General features: G+C 46.9%; 2 protein-coding genes across 2 annotated transcripts in view; one reads left to right on the top strand and one right to left on the bottom strand.

Moving 5' to 3' along the window:
* Positions 1 to 13,227, bottom strand: part of DNAJC17 (DnaJ heat shock protein family (Hsp40) member C17) — a 42,444-nt gene extending 29,217 nt beyond the window's left edge. Inside the window, 1 exon segment of the mRNA XM_030318466.1 lies at positions 13,067 to 13,227. Coding sequence (XP_030174326.1) covers positions 13,067 to 13,144 — 78 coding nt within the window. The 5' untranslated portion in view covers positions 13,145 to 13,227.
* Positions 13,228 to 13,439: 212 nt separating this feature from the next.
* Positions 13,440 to 19,932, top strand: ZFYVE19 (zinc finger FYVE-type containing 19). The gene is made up of 11 exons (XM_030318463.1): positions 13,440 to 13,576; positions 14,832 to 14,953; positions 15,120 to 15,173; positions 15,556 to 15,674; positions 15,774 to 15,919; positions 16,249 to 16,357; positions 18,059 to 18,268; positions 18,711 to 18,790; positions 19,112 to 19,210; positions 19,318 to 19,448; positions 19,533 to 19,932. The coding sequence occupies exons 1-11, from the start codon at positions 13,523 to 13,525 to the stop codon at positions 19,609 to 19,611; spliced, it is 1,203 nt and encodes a 400-aa protein (XP_030174323.1). The 5' UTR covers positions 13,440 to 13,522; the 3' UTR covers positions 19,612 to 19,932.

Below are 19,932 nucleotides of genomic sequence, written 5' to 3'. Positions count from 1 at the left end.
GCTAAGGGGTCCCATAAATATAAAACAGTCATCATTAACTTAAAAGAAAGGTGCCCTACAAAGAAGAGATCATTATTTTTTTAAAGGCTGCTGTCCTTATGATAAAACTTGGAACCAAGTAAGTAAGTGGTACAGGTAATTAAGCCCAGTTCTCAAAAGCCAGACTCATAGGTCAGACTCAGATAGAGGACAGATAAGGAGACCACTCTGTGTGACAACAGGTACTAAACCTTGCCAGTGAATCAGCTAGAAAACCATTATCAGGCCTGGTTCCAGGAATGGGAACAGTCCATAATCACAGCCCAGGCACTCATTTAATTTCTCCCCAAGCCTCGGGGAGGCAGATATCTCATCCCCACACCAGCTAGAACATGAGAGGTTATGTGACTGCCTCATGTCACAGGCAGAAAGTAAACCACAGAGCTCAGGGTACTTATGCAGAAGCTCCTCTTGCCTGACATATTGGTCATTTTCATTCCCGACAGCCTCTGGCCCACACTGCAACAGCACTGCAGAGAAATCCCTAAATGCCTGGTCATTACAAAAACCACACAGCTCCTAAGACTCAGTACAAGCAGGTGCCAGCCAGCCCCCAGACCGGTCCCCTCAGCTCAATGTTTCCAGATGTGGGCCTGCTGTTGGTACTGAGACGATACTGGGAGAACTTGGACCTCACACCAACATCTTTCTCAGGTTGCTTGCTAACCATGGCCCAAGGCCCCAGACTTGGTGACCTATACAGCCTGGAACAACTGGGACTGTACACAGAGCTTGACCTGCTTCTCCCCAAATGTTGCCCGTATGCACCCTTTGGATCTGGGTCCTTGGACCATCCTTCAGGTCACTCCTATCCCTCAGGCTCTCACCTCTGGGTCCCCCTCCTTCCTTTACCCCTCTCAGCACCACCTCCTAGGCCTAACCCCAGCGCTACCATTCTTAGCCTACTTTCCCAAACCACCTACCCCAAGGAGCCCTGTCTACAGCCCCACTCCCTCCCTCCCATCCTTACCCTAAGTATCCCTGTATCAGGCTCAGACTCCAAAATCTTTGCCCATCTTCTTGCCTCAGGCAGTAGATTCCCACCCCTCACATCTACCAGATATTTTGAGTCTGACTGCCCCTCACTTCTCCCCACTGCCTACTGCCACCCTCAACCCCTGCAGACTTGGGTCCCCAGACCCAAAGCATTCTCTCTGCCATCTCTCAGGGTACAGAACTTCTCTCTGGGCCTTGGTACTTCCTGCATCTTACTTATTTCCTTTTTTCCTGTAACACAGTGGTTTCCTGTAAAAACAAGTTTATATTAGTAAAAAGAAGTGAGTCCATTTAAAGAAAAATAATAATAACTAGATAACAGCAGTCAGGAACAGCAAACATTGGGAAAGCAACTATTCAAATGGAGAATACTTGCTTTTTTGCTTTTTTTGTTATTTTAAGATTTTATTAAAAAAAATTTTTTTTACATGTATTTATTTTTGAGAAACAGAGTGAGACAAAGCATGCGTGGGGGAGGGACAGAGAGAGAAGGAGACACAGAATCTGAAACAGGCTCCAGGCTCTGAGCAAGCAGTCAGCACAGAGCCTGATGCAGGGCTCGAACCCATGAACTGTGAGATCATGACCTGAGCCGAAGTTGGACGTTCAACCGACTGAGCCACCCAGGCGCCCCTTAAGATTTTATATTTAACTAATCTCTACACCCAAAGTGGGGCTAGAACTTACAACCCTGAGATCAAGAGTCACATGCTCTTCTGACTGAGCCAGCCAGGCACCCCTGGATGGAGAACAGTTTGAATGTTGCTTTAGCTGAAATGGAAACTGCACTGTGATAGTTTCAACATACATTTTAATGCACTTCCTCAAGCTGTCTAGATCAGCTTAATACCTGTCGGGTTCACCCAGGTCTGGCAGCTTTACTCAGAGTCAAAGCTCTGTCTGTGTCACAGTTGGAGTCATGAGGCTCTCTGGGGCCCACAGACCTGTCTCTTGTTGCCCTAATTGCGCCTGCAGTGTGGGTCATGGAAAAAGCTCTGAAATAAAAGTAGAAAATTCGGGTTTGGGCAAGCACTCTGCATTTATTAGCCACCTTATGTTGGGCAAATCAATTAAACTCTTGAGTCTTAAGTCTTCTCATCTATAAATTGGACCTAATATTCCTTGCCTATCTCATAGGCCTGTCTTGAAGATCACATCAAATGAGATAATTTATGTGAAAGCACTTTGGTGTCATATAAATGTAAGGTATTATCTTAAACGCTAATGAATAACCTGCAGCTTACAAACACAAATGAATCATTGCTTTTGACTTAACAGGCAGCCAAGTAACTTCAAAAATCCAGAGCTCCAGACAATAAAACCCAGGAATGAGTTAACCATCAGAGGGATGCAGATAGGGCTGAGGCCTGGCTCCCAGAGCCACCCAGTGCTAGTCAGGCCCTTGGTGAATGAAGGACAGTCGTCTAGAGAAACCAGACTTGTGCCCAACCTTGAGTCTTCAAGTAAGACACTCTGGGAAAGGCTCCTGTGACAGTGAATTGAATCAGGCACGCCTCACATTCAGAAATGGCTCCCAGATGTCCATAAAATCAAGTCCAACCACTATAGCACCTAGAGGTCCAAAGATACCACATTTTTCAGATTCATCTCCTGTCATATCTTCAACATACCCAAGGTAATGTCCCATTCCTTGTCATGCCTGGCACTTTTACTTCTATACCTACATACTCATGCTGTTCCTTGAAGCCCTTCTCTATTTTCTGTCCTCAAAGACGTATTCTTCTTAATTCTGGAAGAATGTTGGTGTGTCACCTTCTAGAATATAATAGAAATATGGAGGGTTTTTTTTTAAATGTTTATTTATTTATTTTGAGAGAGAGAGAGAGAGAGAGAGCGTGAGCAGAGAATCCCAAGCAGACTCCACACTGACAGTGCAGAATCTGATGTGTGGCTTGATCCCACAACCCTGGGATCATGACCTGAGCCAAAATCAAGAGTCAGATGCTTAACTGACCGAGCTACCCAGGCTCCAGAAATATGGAGTTTAAATAAAGGTATTAGCTAGCATATAGGTAAAACAGGCTTTTCCTTAAAGTAACTTATATGCTATAATATAACCTTCCTTCCTGAAAATGTCAATGTTAAGTGTCTTTGGTGGTTTTCCTGGTAAACAGACGTAAAATTTGAGTCTTGAAAGAGTTAATCAAAATGGATTTTCAAGTACCTGGCTTCATCAAGTAATGCTTGCCAAGATACAATGAGTTACATACCCTACAAAGGGCTTCAAATGAAAGGTGAGGCTGCAATAGACAACAGAGACCTGTGCCAACTGTATAGGAGTGGAAAGAATATTATACTGGGGCTCCAGTCTGGGTCTGATGCTCATTATCTGGGTGGTCTGGAGCAAGTTCCATAAGCTCTCTGGACCTCTATCCTCCTGTCTACAAAATGAAGAGAATCAACAACCGTGAAGATCCCTCCTGTGATATATTCTTTTCTCCCCTCAAGTTCTTGCACAAAAACACCTCCTCAGAGAAGTCTTCCCTAATCCTGCCACTCTATGAATCATGCCTTCTTTTTTGTTATTGTTTTGTTTTTGAGAGATGGGGGAGAGGGGCAGAGTAGAGGGAGGCAGAGGATCTGAAGTGGGCCCTGCACTGATAGCAGTGAGACGGCTGTGGGGCTCGAACTCACAAACTGTGAGATCATGACCTGAGCCAAAGTCAGACACTCAACTGACAGAGCCACCCATGTGGCCCCAAATCATGCCTTCTTTATTCCTATAGCATTTTCCTTAAATACTATAAGGAATTTCCTTAAATACTATAAGTATTTTCCTTAAATACTATATATGGAACCTCTTTCATTTTACCTCAAAATTCATTGTTCACTATACTGTGTGAGCTGGCCGAAAGCAGACTGATGTCTTATTCAGCTCTAAAATCCCACCATGCCCATATGGTACCTTGTCCTTGGTGATGTACTCCGCTCATCTGTAGATCTGAACTGAACAGTGAACTCTGCTGATCCTCAATTTTGCTCTACCTAATTCCCCACCTCCTTTCTACCTTGACTGCTATGACAATCACTGAGTCAGCACTGGGCCTGTCAGGGCTGGAATGAGTGAGAAGGGCTAAGGAGTAGAGGGCAACCTTAGACGCGAGGTGTGGGAGATGTGTATTTGACATTAGTGCTTACAATGTAAGGAAGGTGGAAGGACAATATTAACAGCAAGAGCTAACATGTAGTCTGCATTTGCTCTGTACCAGGCACCATGCTAAATGCTTTACTTGTATCGAGCTTTACTACAATGCTGGCAGGAAGGGACTGCCATCATTCCCATTTTGCAGACAGGGAAGCCAAGGCACACAGAGGTTAAACGTTTGCTCAAGGTCACAAACTAGTTAAGTTATGGAGTCAATGACTTAACAATTACTTTCGAGTCAAAGTCCACTTTCTTAACTATCACTGCTAATAAGTCAAAGGTGATGATAAAAGCGCATTGACAATTCCCAACATTGCTCAATGCTCTGTATTATAATTTTCATCCACTTTTGACATATGGTAGATGCAATAAACAATAATTCTTGGCCTTATTTGTTAAAGATTAGTTATAAAAACTGTTCTTTTCTCTTTCATTTATTGTGACAGACAGAGAGAATGTTCACGTGGATGCATGAGTTGGGGAGAAGCAGAGAAATCCACAGTCAGTGCAGAGCCCAACATAGGACTCGAACTCACAAATGGAGATCATGACCTGAGCCAAAAGCAAGAGTCAGATGCTTAACCAACTGAGCCACCCAGGTGCCCCTGAAACTGTTATTTTTTATACAAAGCTACACTCTATAGGAAGTGATGATCTGATTAAAAAAGCATTAACTTCTAGGGGTGCCTGGGTGGCTCAGTCAGTTGAGCACTCACTCTTGATTGCATCCGACTTGATTTCGGCTCAGGTCATGATCTCTCAGTTCATGAGTTCGAGCCCCCAGTAGGGCTCTACACTGACAGTGTTGAGCCTGCTTGGAATTCCTCTCTGCTCTTCCCCTGCTCTTTTTTTTTTCTCTCTCTCTCTCTCAACAAATAAACATTTTTAAAAAAAGCATCAACTTCTAGAATTATAAACTTTAACCTCTGCATTCCATAATGATGGGACACACACACAAAGATGGGCCACAGGAGCAAGAGATGGAAAAGGTGGAAAAAGGAAACAGGCAAGATGGGGCAACTCTATAGGGACCACTTTTTTCACATTTGTATCCCTAGCACCAACTCTGAGGCTGACACATGCTAGGCACTTAATAAAAGTTTGTGGAATCAGGGCTGCCTGGGTGACGTAGTTGGTTAAGCATCTGACTTTGGCTCAGGTCATGATCTCACAGTTCCTGAGTTTGAGTCTCTCATTGGGTGAGCTCAAGCCCCGCTTCCAGTGACCTGCTTCCCACCCCACCCCACCCCCACCCCCGTGTGTGTGTGTGTGTGTGTGTGTGTGTGTGTGTGTGTGTGTGTCTGTCTCCCCCTTGTGGGATTTTCTCTCTCTCTTTCTGTTCTCATTCACTTGCATCCTCTCTCTTTCAATTAAAGAAAAAAGTTTGTGGAATCAAATGTTTGTGGGAAATAGTTCTACTCTCCTCTGAAACACACACGGAGAATGGGAAAGGAAACCGAAATGAAACAGGAAGAACACTGTAAAGTTTGATTTAATAAAGGTCCAGTGTGTGCCTGTTCTGGGCAGGGCACTGGGCACACAGTGTGCTGCTTTCAAGAGTCAGGGTGGGGGCTGTGAGCAGAGACATGGGCAATCCTGCCTACTTGGCAAGAGTATAAGTTGGTACTACTTCTCTGAGAGAAAACTTTGAAAAAGCTTTTAGTGGGGGGCCTGGCTGGTTCAGTTGGTAGAGCATGGAACTCTTGACCTTGGGGTTGTGAGTTCAAGCCCAATGTTGGGTGTACAGATTACTTTTAAAAATTCTGTTAAAAAGCTTTTAGATATATTTACTTTTGGTCTAGTAATTTTACTTTGTCACAAAGTACTACTGTCTAAGAAAATAATAGTGCATATTCATCCAATCACTCAACAAGGATTCACTGAGCACCTATCAAGGGCTAGGCACTATTCTAGGTGCTAGAGACAGCAATAAACAGAGGAAGTCCCTTCCTTCCTGGATTTTTTACATTCTAATGGGGGATAAGCAGATGGGTATAGTAATATAAAATGGCAGTGAGCGTTAGTAGTGAGAAGCACTACTTAGAAATATATGTAGCAGTGTCAGGGTGTGGGGGTAGCTAATATAAATTGGTGGTCAGGGAAACCCTCCCTGAGGAGGTTATACATGAATATAAATCTGAATAAGGGGTGGGAATGAGATATAAAATACACAACTGCCAGAGAAGAATGTTCTAAGCAGAAGGATTAGCAGATATAAAGGCCATGAAGCAAGAATGTGTTTAGGTGAGTTTGAAAAAAATCACCTGAGGCCCATTTCACACCCAGAAGGAAGGTTATTATCCAAAAAAAGAGGAAATAACAAGTGTTGCAAAGGATGTGGAGAAATTGGAACCCTTGTACATTGCTGGTGGGAATGTACAATGGTGTAGCTGCTGCATAAGGCAGTATAACCAAAATATTAAACATAGAGTTATCATATGGTCCAGCAATTCCATTTATGGGTATATATCCAAAAGAACTGAAAGCAGGACTTTAACAGATATATATACACTTGTGTTCATAGTAGCATTATTCACAATAGTCAAAAGGTGGCAATGATCCAAACGTCTGTCAACAGATGAATGGATAAACAAAATATGGTAATGTGGCATATACATTCAACGAAATATTATTCAAACTTAAAAAGGGGGGGCACCTGGCTGGCTCACTTTGACCTTGGGGTTGTGAATTCAAGTCCTGCACTGGGTATACAAATTACTTTTAAAAAATAACATCTTAGGGGCACCTGGGTGGCTCAGTAGGTTAAGTGTTCAACTTTGGCTCAGGTCATGATCTTGCAGTCTGTGGGCCCAAGCCCTACATTGGTCTCTCTGCTGTCAGTTCGGAGCCGGCTTTGGATCCTTGGTCTCCCTCTTTCTCTGCCCCTCCCCCGCTTGCTCTCACTCTTTCTCTTTCAAAAATAAATAGAAAACATTTTTTAAAAAAGGGTTAGGGTTAGGGGCGCCTGGGTGGCTCAGTCGGTTGGACGTCCGACTTTGGCTCAGGTCATGATCTCACAGTTTGTGAGTTCGAGCCCCGTGTTGGGCTCTGTGCTGACAGCTGGGAGCCTGGAGCCTGCTTCGGATTCTGTGTCTCCCTCTCTCTCTGTTCCTCCCCTGCTTGCACCCTCTCTTAAAAATAAATAAAGATTAAAAAAAAAATTTTTTTAAGGGTTAAAATGGGGCACCTAGGTGGCTCAGTCAGTTAAGCGTCCAACTTCGGTTCAGGTCATGATCTCACAGTTCATGAGTTCAAGCCCTGCATTGGGCTCTGCTGACAGCTCAGAGCCTGGAGCCTGCTTTGGATTCTGTATCTCCCTGTCTCTCTGCCCCTCCCTGGCTTGTGCTCTCTCTCTCTCAAAAATAAATAAATAAACATTTTCTTTTTTTTAATTTTTTTTTTTCAACGTTTATTTATTTTTGGGACAGAGAGAGACAGAGCATGAACGGGGGAGGGGCAGAGAGAGAGGGAGACACAGAATCGGAAACAGGCTCCAGGCTCCGAGCCATCAGCCCAGAGCCCGACGCGGGGCTCGAACTCACGGACCGCGAGATCGTGACCTGGCTGAAGTCGGACGCTTAACCGACTGCGCCACCCAGGCGCCCCAATAAACATTTTTTAAAAAGGGTTAAAATGGTAAATTTTATGCTATGCAAAACATAACATAACATAACATAACATAACATAACATAACATAACATAACATAACATAACATAGGATTGAGATGGCAGGAGCTTAGTGAGCAAGGGAAGAATGGCAGGGAACATGAAGGAAAGGCAACAAGAGCCCCAAGGGCCAGGAAAGGCCTTCAGGTATTACTCTAAGACTGATGAGAAGCCACTGGGAAGTTGGAGCAGAAGTGACACAATCTGATCCACATTCTAAAGGCTTACTCTGGCTGCTGTGTGAAGAGGCTCAAGAGGGCAAGAGCAGAACTAGGAAAAGGGCCATAACGCCACCGTAGTCGCCCAGGTTAATTCCTGAGATTATTTCAGATTCTCTCGAGGGCTTGCAAACAGCATGAATTCATGACCTAGTCTTCATTTTGGCAGGCCTTGGGGACTTGCTCCAGCAGAGAGTGAGTGAGTGAGTGGGAGATGGGGGGTGTACGCATGAGCACACATAGGCATGTGCACATGAGCACGTAAGCATCAGGGGCTCAGGGGACTGAGCTTGGGTTCTAGCAGGGGACTGAATTTCCAGGGCATGATCCTCTTCCCAGGAACACTTCCACACCAAATCCAGGTCCTTGACTCAAGGGTTTTCTACAAGAAGATTACATCGTGCCCAGCCTATCTCCTCTGAGGCTAGAATGGGAACAAAAATGTCTACCTGGGAATTGCCGAGTCTCTAAATTTCCACCAAAGGCGTTGTTTAGCCCATTTCTGAACCTGTGAGGCTCGCTGCACTAGGAGGTTGACAGAAGGGGTAAGTTCCATGAATAGAAAGGTAGAGCTGAACTTGCCCCTAATTCTAGTATGGGTAGGCAAACTTTTTCTGTAAAAGGCCAAAAATTTTAGGAGGCCACATGTGGTCTTTGTCAAACATTCTTTTTTGTTCTGATTTGGTTTGGCTTGGTTAGTTGGTTGTTTTCATTATAAAATATATATAACTTACAGGGCGCCTGGGTGTCTTAGTTGGTTGAGTGACCAACTCTTGATTTTGCCTCAGGTTGTGCTCCCAGGGTCCTGGGATTGAGCCCCAAGTCAGGCTCTGAGCTACATGCTCTCTCTCTTTTGGGCACCTGAGTGGCTCAGTCAGTTGAGCATCCAACTCTTGATTTCAGCTCAGCTCATGATTTCATAGTTCCTGAGATCCAGCCCCACACTGGGCTCTGTGCTGACAGCGTGGAGCCTGCTTGGGATTCTCTCTCTCCCTGCCCCTCTACCCTGCTTGTTCTCTCTCTCCCTCTCTCAAAATAAAAATAAATAAACTTAAAATAATAATAATAGTTACAGCCATCATAATGGGTGTAAAGTAGTATCTCATTGTGTTTTTGACTTATATTTATCTAATGATTAGTGGTATTGGACATCTTTTTTTTTTTGCTTTTAATGTTTATTTATTTTTGAAGGAGAGAGACACAGAGAGTGAGCGAGGGAGGAGCAGAGAGAGGGAGACACAGAGTAGGAGCTGTCAGCACAGAGCCCAATGTGGGACTCGAACTCACAAACCATGAGATCATGACCTGAGCTGAAGTTGGATGCTCAGTCAACTGAGCCATCCAGGTGCCCCTGGACAACGTTTCATGTACTTGTTGGCCATTTATATATTTCTTTGGAGAAATATCTATTCAAGTCCTTTGCCCATTTTTTAACGTTTGATTTTTTGCTGTTGAGTTGTTTGTTTTTTTTACAATCCTTTAAATATGTAAAAACCATTCTTAGCTCATGGCCTATTACAAAATTTGTAGTTGAGGCCATTTGACCCCTGAAGCCACAGTTTGCCCAGCTCCCTCATTTTACATTTGAGGAAAGTCAGCCCCGAAGAGAGACAGTGACTGCCTCAAGGTTCATGATTCTCAAGTCAAGTTGTAGTGGTCTCTATAGCCACTACCTCATTCATTCAACAAATATTTATTGAGAGAGCCTCTTCTGTGTCAGTCACAGAAGGGGCTGCTACAGAAGTGAATGAACCAGATCCACTCCTCAGAGCTAGAAGTACAGAGGGGATTAAGGCACCAAACAAATAATCACACAAATAAATATGTAATTACGAACTGAAATAAGTGCTAGAAAGGAGGAAAGCCAACTGTTATGAAAGAGAATAATAGACAAGGCCTCTCTAAGGATATGCCATTTAAGTTGAGCTCTGGAGGATAAATAAAAGTAACCTAGGTTAGGGGCACCTGGGTGGCTCAGTCGGTTAAGCGTCCAACTCGATTTAGGCTCAGCTCATGGTCTCGTGTTTCATGGGTTCAGGCCCTGTGTGGGGCTCTGCACTGATGTGCGGAGACTGCTTGGGATTCTTTCCCTCCCTCTCTCTGCCCTTCCCCTGCTCACACTCTGTCTCTCTCCAAAACAAACAAACAAACAAACAAACAAACAAACAAACATTTAAAAAATCTAAAAAAAAATTTTATAATATGCAATCAGGGGAGGGAAAGAGAGAGAGGGAGACACAGAATCCGAAGCAGGCTCCAGGCTCTGAGCTGTCAGCACATAGGCCAACCCGGGGCTCGAACCCACAAACCATGAGATCATGACCTGAGCCAAAGTCAGACATTTAACCCCCAAAAATGTTTTTTAAGTAACCCAGGTTAACAGAAGCGGCAGAGGAGTATTCCTGGCAGAAGGAAATACACGCATGAAGGGTTAAGAAATTATATTGAGTATATTATTAAAAGTGCAATAGGGCTCTTATCAAGATCATTCCATTTTCTGTGAAAAGAATAGAATGTCAGTGTACAACAGGTCAAAATGCAATAGATTGAAAGTAAAAAGACAAATTGGAAGACTACTATAATTGTTCAGATGGAAGTTGATAGGGTTTGGGCTGGACTGGCAGCAGTGGAAACAAAGATAAGTGAACAGTTTTGAGAATTATTTGGGAGGGTAACTCATTAGCACCCGGTGATGGACTAGATGGCAGAAGTGAGAAGATGAGGTATCAACAACAACTCCAGGGGCACCTGACTGGCTCATTCAGTGGAGAATGCGACTCTTGACCTCAGGGTCATGAGTTTGAGCCCCACGTTGGGCAAAGAATGACTCCAGGTTCCTAGTTCAAGTGGATGGATGGTAGTGCCATTTACCATGAGAGAGAAGTGCAAGGAAGGAGAAGGTTTGGAGACAGAAGGTCCAGAATTCAATTTTAGATGTAGTAAGATTTAGACCCCCGTGAAGCATCCAAATGGAGAACTCAAACCAGCAGATGGATATACAGATATACACAGAAAAGTGGTCTGAAGGAAAGTTAAAATTGGTGTTGGTATGAGCTGAGCTGTATGGTGCTGGACAAGGGCCAAAGTGACACAGTGGAAGGAACACTGACCTGGTCCAGGCGTCAGGGAATCTAGGTTCCAGTTCCAATTCTGTCACTAACCACCCTCTCTGAGCTTCAGTTTCACCATCATTAATACAAGGAGATTGGCCTAGATCATGGCTTCTTTAGTCTTTTTTGGGGTAAGAATTAACTCCTCTCCTCAAAAATGAATACACCGTATTATACATGATTTCAGGGTTTACTCCATTCGTGTCACCTTTCTATGGACACCAAAGGAACAACTCCTAGACTATATGACCAGACAACCAAAGTTTAGAAGGCCTTTTTTTCTACATGCTTTATATATATCTATATATATATCTATATATATGTATATATATCTATATATCTATATCTATATCTATATCTATATCTATATCTATATCTATTTTCCCCACCCCTTCTCCCAAACGAGAAACCACCTCAGCCTACTAAGAAAATCCACAGTACTTTGTCTGTATCCCTCTTAAGGAATTTACCATGTTCTTCCTTATATTATAGTTGTGCCTCCCCTATTAAAAGATAGGAACAGCATCTTTTATCCTGTATAAAGAGCCTTCTCACATATCCCTTATCTCATCTGAGTGGAAAATGGATCCTATCCATACTGACCCAATCAGACATTGGTCTCTTGCTAGACAATAGCCTCACCTGACCCCTTTAAATGGCATCTCATCCATCCACATCCAGCTCTGAGCAATACACACATCAGAGGCTACCCAAATGCCTTCCTCAGAAGTTCTCAACTTCAGGGTTCCAACATACTGGCTGGGTTTGGTGTAAAATGTCCAAAGTAATTTCTCACTATTAATGAAGTACCAATTAAATAATTTACAAATGTAGAGCACTCAGAATAGAGTCCAGCCCACAGTAAGCACTATATAGGTGTTGGGCATTATTAACACTGAAATTTTAGGATTTATGAGATGGGTGTAGCGGATGCTTTTGGTGCTCTGTACACACCCACGGCCCACTTCTGATTTCAGTGGCAGCTGCGGGAGACAGTGATGTGCAGGCTGATAGCATCTCTCCTCCAGAACCCTGTAGGTCTCCTTGCTTTTCTGCCCCAGAGCCTCCTCTTGTCACAAGCTCGCTCAAGCCATGAGCTAGACAGCCAGGAAGTACAGGCACATTCGCGGGCATTAACTTTCATCTGATGAATTATCTGCTTCCCCTTCCTACATTGTTACAACCTCTACCATTATCCAGGGGAAGATAACAAAACTCCTAATTACAGTTTGATCGGTTAACATCCCACTCCCTGGCACCTTTATCAACACTTTCCCGTGGAACTTAATTTAAGGCCATCTGCCTTTACTCTTCTGATCTTCCGTCTCTGAGCCCATTAGCACGTTTTCAGAGGGCAACAATGGGCTGGGGTGGAAAAAAGAAATGACAAAGTCATAGGTCACACTGCCAAGAAAAATGAAAAGGGAGTGGAGAAACCTTGAGACTCGGCCTTTTTTTCCCGCCCTAGGCTCTAAGCGGAGTTAAATCGGCCTTCATAGTTGACTATGTAGTACCTCAAGCCACCGACACTGCAGAAGCGGACTCAGGGGCTGACACTGCGCAGGCGCAGGGCGGGGGCTAGGGTTTCCTCTCAGTTCACTCAACTGCTTCTCTTCTACACAAGGGCCATAGGGAGAGCACAGTACCCTGCGCAAGGAGCCTTCCTTCTGTGCACCCCAATTCCTCGTGAGGCCCTCAGACCGGCCAGGAAACGTCTGGGAAACCACCTTCTAAGGTCGTCGGGCCGCCCCTCACTCCGCGCCCAGGGCCCGGCCGAACCTGGAAAGCGGGTGCCAGCTGCTGGCGAGGCGCCAAGACAGGAAGGGCCGCCAGGCCTGGTCGGATTCGGCCCTTCTCACCACCGTTCTCACCTCTTTGTCCGCTGCTTTCTCCTCGATACCTAGCAGGGCGTACAGGTCCATCTGTAAGAGCTCCTTGGTCACCGCCATGGTTCCAATCCTGACTGGATTCGTACTACAACTCCCAAGAGTCTAAGCGTGCGTAGGGATTCCGAGGGACTGTTGTCGCCAGCGAGCTGAATGGCGCTTAGCCCCCTGGGAAATGTCGTGTTCTGGATCAGGCTTGACTGTGAGGGAAGCGAGCAAGTGAATGAACTACGCCTCCCAGCAGCCCCCGCGTCTTCCGCTACCGCTCTCCGGTTGATGTAGGCGATCGCGATTCTCCCGCCGGAGGCCGCAGCTAGCCAGCGCGGGAGGGTGTAGGGGTGGGGGGCGGGGGCGGGGCTTAGTGAAGGTCCGAGGGTGTCCGGGACCCGGCAAACGTGATCTCAGCTCTGTGGAACTTGCGGCGCTGCGCCGGCCACCAGAATGGAGAGTAGGTGCTACGGCTGCGCTGTCAAGTTTACCCTCTTCAAAAAGGAGGCGAGTCTTCTCCCCGCGGGCTAGAAGGTCAGGGAGGACGCGGAGTGGAGGAAAAGCCCTGGACTTGAAGTCCGTAGACTTGGTTTTACGGCCCCTTTCCAGCTGTGTTGGTTTTGTTGAAGTCACTGAACTTCAGTTTCCATTTCTGTGAAATGGGGCTAACTCTCCCTCGCTTTCGGGGTTAGCATGAGGGTCCAGAGAGGTGCTGGAGGTGAAAGTCCCTGTAACTATACAGCACGCTCCTATCTTTTCTAGAAAGGTAGGCTTTTCTGTCCACTAAGTGAAGGATACAGCTGGTTCCTTCCCTCCACTTTGCTCCTCCGCAACGCAGTCTTGGTTAATGCCCTGTGACCACTCTCTATCACACCATGTCCTTTGCTCTGAAACCTTCACCATCATGCAGCCTGCCCTTCCCAGGTTTCTTGAGTTAGATTACCGCCCTTCCTCCTGCTCCCAAGGCACCGTGGCAAAGTCTTTTGTCCTCTGCACAAGGCCCCAAATTCTTCTGGTAAACTGTAGGCTTCCTCTGATCAGTTGTGACCAGGAGATAGGAACCAGATTGGATGAATGAATAGCTATGGAGGCAGATCCGTGTAGCACTTAGAAACCTGGGTTTTGGAACCCGGGTGGTCAGGGTTCAAATTTGACCTCTGCAGTCTTATTCATGGAATTACCTTGGTTTGGGCAAGTCATGTAACCTCTCTGACCCCATCTAAGATAGGAATAATAACGGTGGTCATCAGGATTAAGTAGAGTAGTGTGTATAAATTGTGAGGATTAAATCACATGACGAATGTTAAATGCTGAGCTTAGTGCCTGGCACACAGTAAGTGCTTAATAAATGGAGGCTATTGTTATCCCTGAAGCCAAGCCACCCTCCATCTCTACTAGAGCACAGAAGACAGGGGCTCTGCACTCTCTCTGGTTCTCCTTTGTTGAAGAGCCCGTGACCTGCAGCATGAGGTTTTGCCTATTTGTTTTCTATACCCCAGTGCCATTGAATTGAAGTCAGGATAGAAAGCATGGGAATTTTACGTAAAGCTCTACTTGATTTGAATAAAAGACTGGAGACTGAGGAATCGCTTTACCCTCCACCCCTCTCTCTCCCCAGGCCCTAGGGGCCCCATTTCTCATCCTCCTCCCCGCAGCTGGTCAAAACTTCAGTGTCTTCTCTGTGTGTGTGCTTGGAGAGTCCCAGGGAGGAGACTGCAGGGGCGGGTGAGAGATGGATCCCCCTACTTCATGTTTCTTGTAGTACGGCTGTAAGAATTGTGGCCGGGCCTTCTGTTCTGGCTGCCTTAGCTTCAGGGCAGTGGTGCCCCGGACTGGGAATACCCAACAGAAGGTCTGCAAGGAGTGCCACGAAGTCCTGACCAGGTGAGAAGCTGACATGGGCAAGGGTTTAGCCAAGCATGGTACCAGGTAGCTGGCCAGCCCACACAGCTTTGTGCTCTGTGGCTAGAGGTCAGCTAAGGAAGTGTTTGGGGGAGAGGTACTGACTGGCAGATAAGGGGACTTCTGATGCCAGATTTCTTCTCTATAGAGGATCGTCTCCTGTCAATGCCTCCAAGTGGTCACCACCTCAGAACTATAAGAAGTAAGTGCTAAAGGGACAGAGACAAATAGGGGTGGGGAAAAGACAAAGGAGCCATTGAGTAGGATTCTCTTCCCAGCCTCTAGATCAAATGAGCACAGGGTCAGGAGAATATCTCTCAGCCTCCTGACTGCCTTCTTGGGCTCAGAAAGCAGCTCATCAGCCTCTCCCCAGAAACGGTTCTTGGTAGATCTTGCCCTCTAAGCCAGACCCTCTGTTTGGTCAGCTGGATTGGGCTACAGAGGGATATGAATGATAACCATAGACTATTGTCTATTGGAGGCCTCCCTGGATGCCTAGAAATGATTTGAATGGGAAACGGTGAGTGGGTGCCTTCACCCCTCCCTTCTACATTCTTCAAGAACCTTATCTCATACCCTGCCAGGCGTGTGGCAGCCTTGGAAGCCAAGCAGAAGCCCAGCACTCCCCAGAGCCGGGGACTGACCCAACAAGACCAAGTCATCGCTGAGCGCCTAGCACGGCTCCGCCAGCAGAACAAGCCCAGTGAGTGGGGGCACACAGGGTGATCTAAAACATACCATCCAGACTTCCTGGGACTAGGATTCCTCTGGATCTTACAAGGCTTTCCCATACCAATTTCAGAATCAGTGGCCTCACAGGCAGAGATAGAAGCCAGGCTAGCTGCACTGAGGAAGGAAACCCAGGGTTCCATCCCTTCCACCCAAGAGATGGAGGCACGGCTTGCTGCACTGCAGGGCAGAGTTCTGCCGTCTCAGACCTCCCAGGTGGTGAGTGCTCAGGGGTCGGGGGTCCTAGGACAAGGACCTAGATACATGTATGCCTATGTACTTTGCAGGAGTTGGCAAAACCTCCCACCCTCACCTCTTGATTCTCAGGCCTGCTGCCAGGCCAAGGATCCAGGGACAAGCAGCAGGATGGGGTGGGGCAGGAAAGAGTGGCCAGATCTACTCGATTATGTGAGCCCTGGATTAGTCAGTCTCCTTTCCAAGAGCTTTGGAAACTCTTTAGCATCCACCCTTAATCTAGACGTCGCTGAGCCTTACGGTGTTGCTTCCCCTCTACCCTACTCCTCACTGAAGTTCCCTCCTGTGAACAGGGACATCAGCCACCAGACACAAGGACCCAGGCTCAGCAGGCGCAGGATCTGCTGACACAGCTGGCAGCAGAGGTGGCTATTGATGAGAACTTGGAACGAGGAGACCCAGGTAACTTCTCCACCTGGATCCCCCAGGGACCTGCCCCCCCCACCCCGGCTCTTTACCCAAGTAGGAAGGTCTCTGCTGCCCACCCTCTGGGATGCAAATATGAATCAGAGAACAATTAACATTATAAGCTTTAGATGGGTTTACCCCAACAGGAGCCAGTGTATTACTAGTGGATAAGTGTGTAGGCTTTAGAATCAGACAGCGATTTCTAATTTTTTTTTTTAATTTGAGAGAGAGAGAGAGCACGTGAGTTGGGGAGAGCAGCTGAGGGGGAGAGAGAGAGAGAGAAAGAGAATCTTAAGCAGGCTCCACACTCAGCCTGGAGCCCAACACAGGGCTCAATCCCATGACCCTGGGATCATGATCTGAATAGAAATCAAGAGTTGGATGTTCAAGGGACTGAGCCACCCAGGTGCTCCCAGACAGCAATTTCTTATTCTACCACTTAAACTAGCTATGTGACCCTGGGAAAGTTACTTAACCGAAGTCTCACTTTCCTCATCTATAAAATGGAGGTATGATAGAACCCACCTCACGGGGAAGTTACGAGAAGTAAATGAGATTAATAAACAATTAAGACCCTGCCGGGTTCATAGTAAGTGTTCAGTGAATGTTCATTGCAATGATGATGATGATGATGATAAGGATGAGGAAGTGGCTGTTTAGATTTAATTAAAATGAAATTTAAAATTCAGTTCCTCAGTGGTACCAGTCACATTTCAAGTGCTATTAAACTATAGTCTTACACAAATACAGACCATGATATGGAGCGCTTCCATTATCATAAAAAATTCTATTGGACAGTGCTGTTCAAATGCTTCAGAGCAATGGTTCTCAATTGGGGATGATTTTTCCATCCGGGGCCCATATGGCAACGTCTGGAGACTCTCAGACTCAGATTCTCACAACGTAGAAGGTACCACTGGCATCTAGTGAGCAGAGGCTAGGGATGCTGCTAAACGTCATACAGTGCACAGGGCAGCCCCTACCACAAAGAATTATCCTGTCCAAAATATCAAAATACCAAAATATCAAAAGAACCAAGACTGAGAAGCCCTGCTTCAGAGACATAATCTCATTGAATACCCTCCGTAATCTTATACATACTATTATTATCCATATTTTAGAAATGAGGAAACTGAGGCCTGGTGAGCTTAAGGAAATTGACCAAGGTCACACGTATTAAGTGACAGAGCTGGGACTTGAACCCAAAGCTGTCTCATTTTGAACCTCTTGGTCTGAAATGCTTATCTAAAGGGGACCATGTCAGAGCCACAGCTACTCTGGTAGAATTCTTCCTGCCTAGTGCCTTACAAGATCTCAGCTTCTCTCGTGTCCTCTCTGTGCTGCTCCCTGGAAGTATTAATTCCAGCCTGTAAAGCAGAGAGACTGGCTGAGGCTTAGCTTCCCTATACCCTCACCTTTTGGGGCAGTGATGGTCATACCATGGGACACCTACCCTAAGGGCAACATGTAAAAATATCAGGAGTGGGGATAGATGTAATTGAAAAAAGCATGTCTAAGATTACTAGTATTTTACATTTGGAAAAATGTAGGAAAGACTCATTTTATTTGTAATATAAACCACAGGAGCTAATACTGAACAAAAAGCTGATAATTTATGTTTTTTAAAGAAAGTTGAGAAAGAGGCACAGAGATCTTGGAATGTCTCTGCCTCCCTAACTGCATCACTCCTTCCAGCTGTCCCTATCCAGAATGACCTCAACCAAGGTGGCCCAGGGGGCCAGAGCACTAATTCCAAGGGACAGACCACCTGGTCCCTGGAAGAGGAGAAGAGCAGGCTGCTGGCTGAGGCAGCAGTCGAGCTGCGGGAGGAGAACACGAGGCAGGAGAGGATCCTGGCCCTCGCCAAGCGCCTGGCCATGCTGCGGGGACAGGACCCTGATAAAGGTAGAGGCTGGGAAACAGCAGCTCACTTCTGTCCATTGGGAAGGCCCTCCACTCCCAACCCCAGGCCAAGCTCTACAAAACGGCTGTATTCCCTGGCACACTGAGTCAGCTGCTGGGATTGCTATGTCCAGAGGTCTATTGAGCTCTGCCCAGAGCCATGAGGAAGGTACTGGGCCAAAGGAATAGATAGGGAATAAATAGCAGCCGTCAGGGGCCCAGGGACCCTCAGTCCCTTCAGGGACTGCAAATCCTTCTGTTCCTGTCCCCCAGGGTGGGGGAGGGAGGGGCAGGATCTGATGTGATTGTTGACAACAGAGGCTGCCTAGCTCTGGAAGATGTGCCCGTGGAAAGCAAACCAGCTCCTGTGGGCAAAATTACAGCTACTCAAGAGAACTCTCTCAACCTCACTCCTCCTCCTCTGCTCCTGTCATTCCCTTTCAAGTGACCCTCCAGGACTATCACCTCCCAGACAGTGATGATGATGAGGATGAGGAGACAGCCATCCAGAGAGTCCTGCAGCAGGTGGGCCCTGCCTTACCCACCTGACCACCACCTGTCCTGTCTCTGCCTCACTGCCCCACCACCCACTTGGCCCAGTTCACCCTGCCTCTACTCTCTCACTGAATGGCCACTCTGCAGCTCCTGTTCTACCTGGCATTCCATTGTCCCTATGACCCAGACCTGCCTACTGGCCCCTTGAGATGGGGTATCAGCAGCCATAGGCAATAGATCAAGGGAGATGGGTTGAGAAGCTAGGGCCACAGAACACAGAAATACTCGTGGGGCAGGGGGGCAGAGTCTAGGCTTGGAACAGGAAGCTGAACCTCTTCGCCCTGTCCACAGCTCACTGAAGAAGCTGCCTTGGATGAGGCAAGTGGCTTGAACATCCCCGTGGAGCCAGCTCTCAGAGCCCGGGCCCAGCCCTGTAGGGCAGAGTCCCAGGTGAGGAAAACCCCAGGCCACTGCCACGCCTTCCTCCCTCCCTGGCCAATTGCTCCTGCGGCAGTGTTCCTACACACCTCCCTTCCCCCACTCCTCTCTGCTCCTAGAAGGCGCAGGCCAAGGCCCCCAGGCAGGAGGCAGAGGAAGAGGAGCTCCCCTGGTGCTGCATCTGCAATGAGGATGCCACCCTGCGCTGCGCCGGCTGCGATGGAGACCTCTACTGTGCCCGCTGCTTCCGGTGAGTGCAGATAGAATGTTCTGTGTGGCTGGGAGAAATTGCGGGTCCTCTCTGATCCCTGACTTGTCTCTCTTTGCTCCACAGGGAAGGCCACGATGCCTTTGAACTTAAAGAGCACCAGACGTCTGCCTACTGCCCCCGGCACATAGGCCGAGAACACTGAGGAAACCAGGGAGGCAATCCCATGGGCAGTCGTGCAGGCTGGTGCACAAGTCAGGCTAGATTGCTCATGGACATGCCCCTTCCTGAGCCTCAGTGTCCCTGGAAGGAGGAAAGATTCTCCATTCAGGATGATAACTGGGGGAGCCAGAGGAAAGGCAGAAGTCAGAGCCCTCCAACAGCCAAGCGTGGACTGGGAGTAAGACACGGTGGGGAAAAGACAAGACTGAACCTAAGGGTGATGAGCCTTGGAACTTGCTCAAGGGCCCAAGGCCCTCCCCTGGCACTTAATGGATCTAATAAAGAATGCTGATTCCTTGAGCCC

Source organism: Lynx canadensis, chromosome B3 (genome assembly GCF_007474595.2).
Source record: "Lynx canadensis isolate LIC74 chromosome B3, mLynCan4.pri.v2, whole genome shotgun sequence".
Lineage (NCBI taxonomy): Eukaryota > Metazoa > Chordata > Mammalia > Carnivora > Felidae > Lynx > Lynx canadensis.
This window is presented reverse-complemented; position numbering and strand designations above follow the sequence as displayed.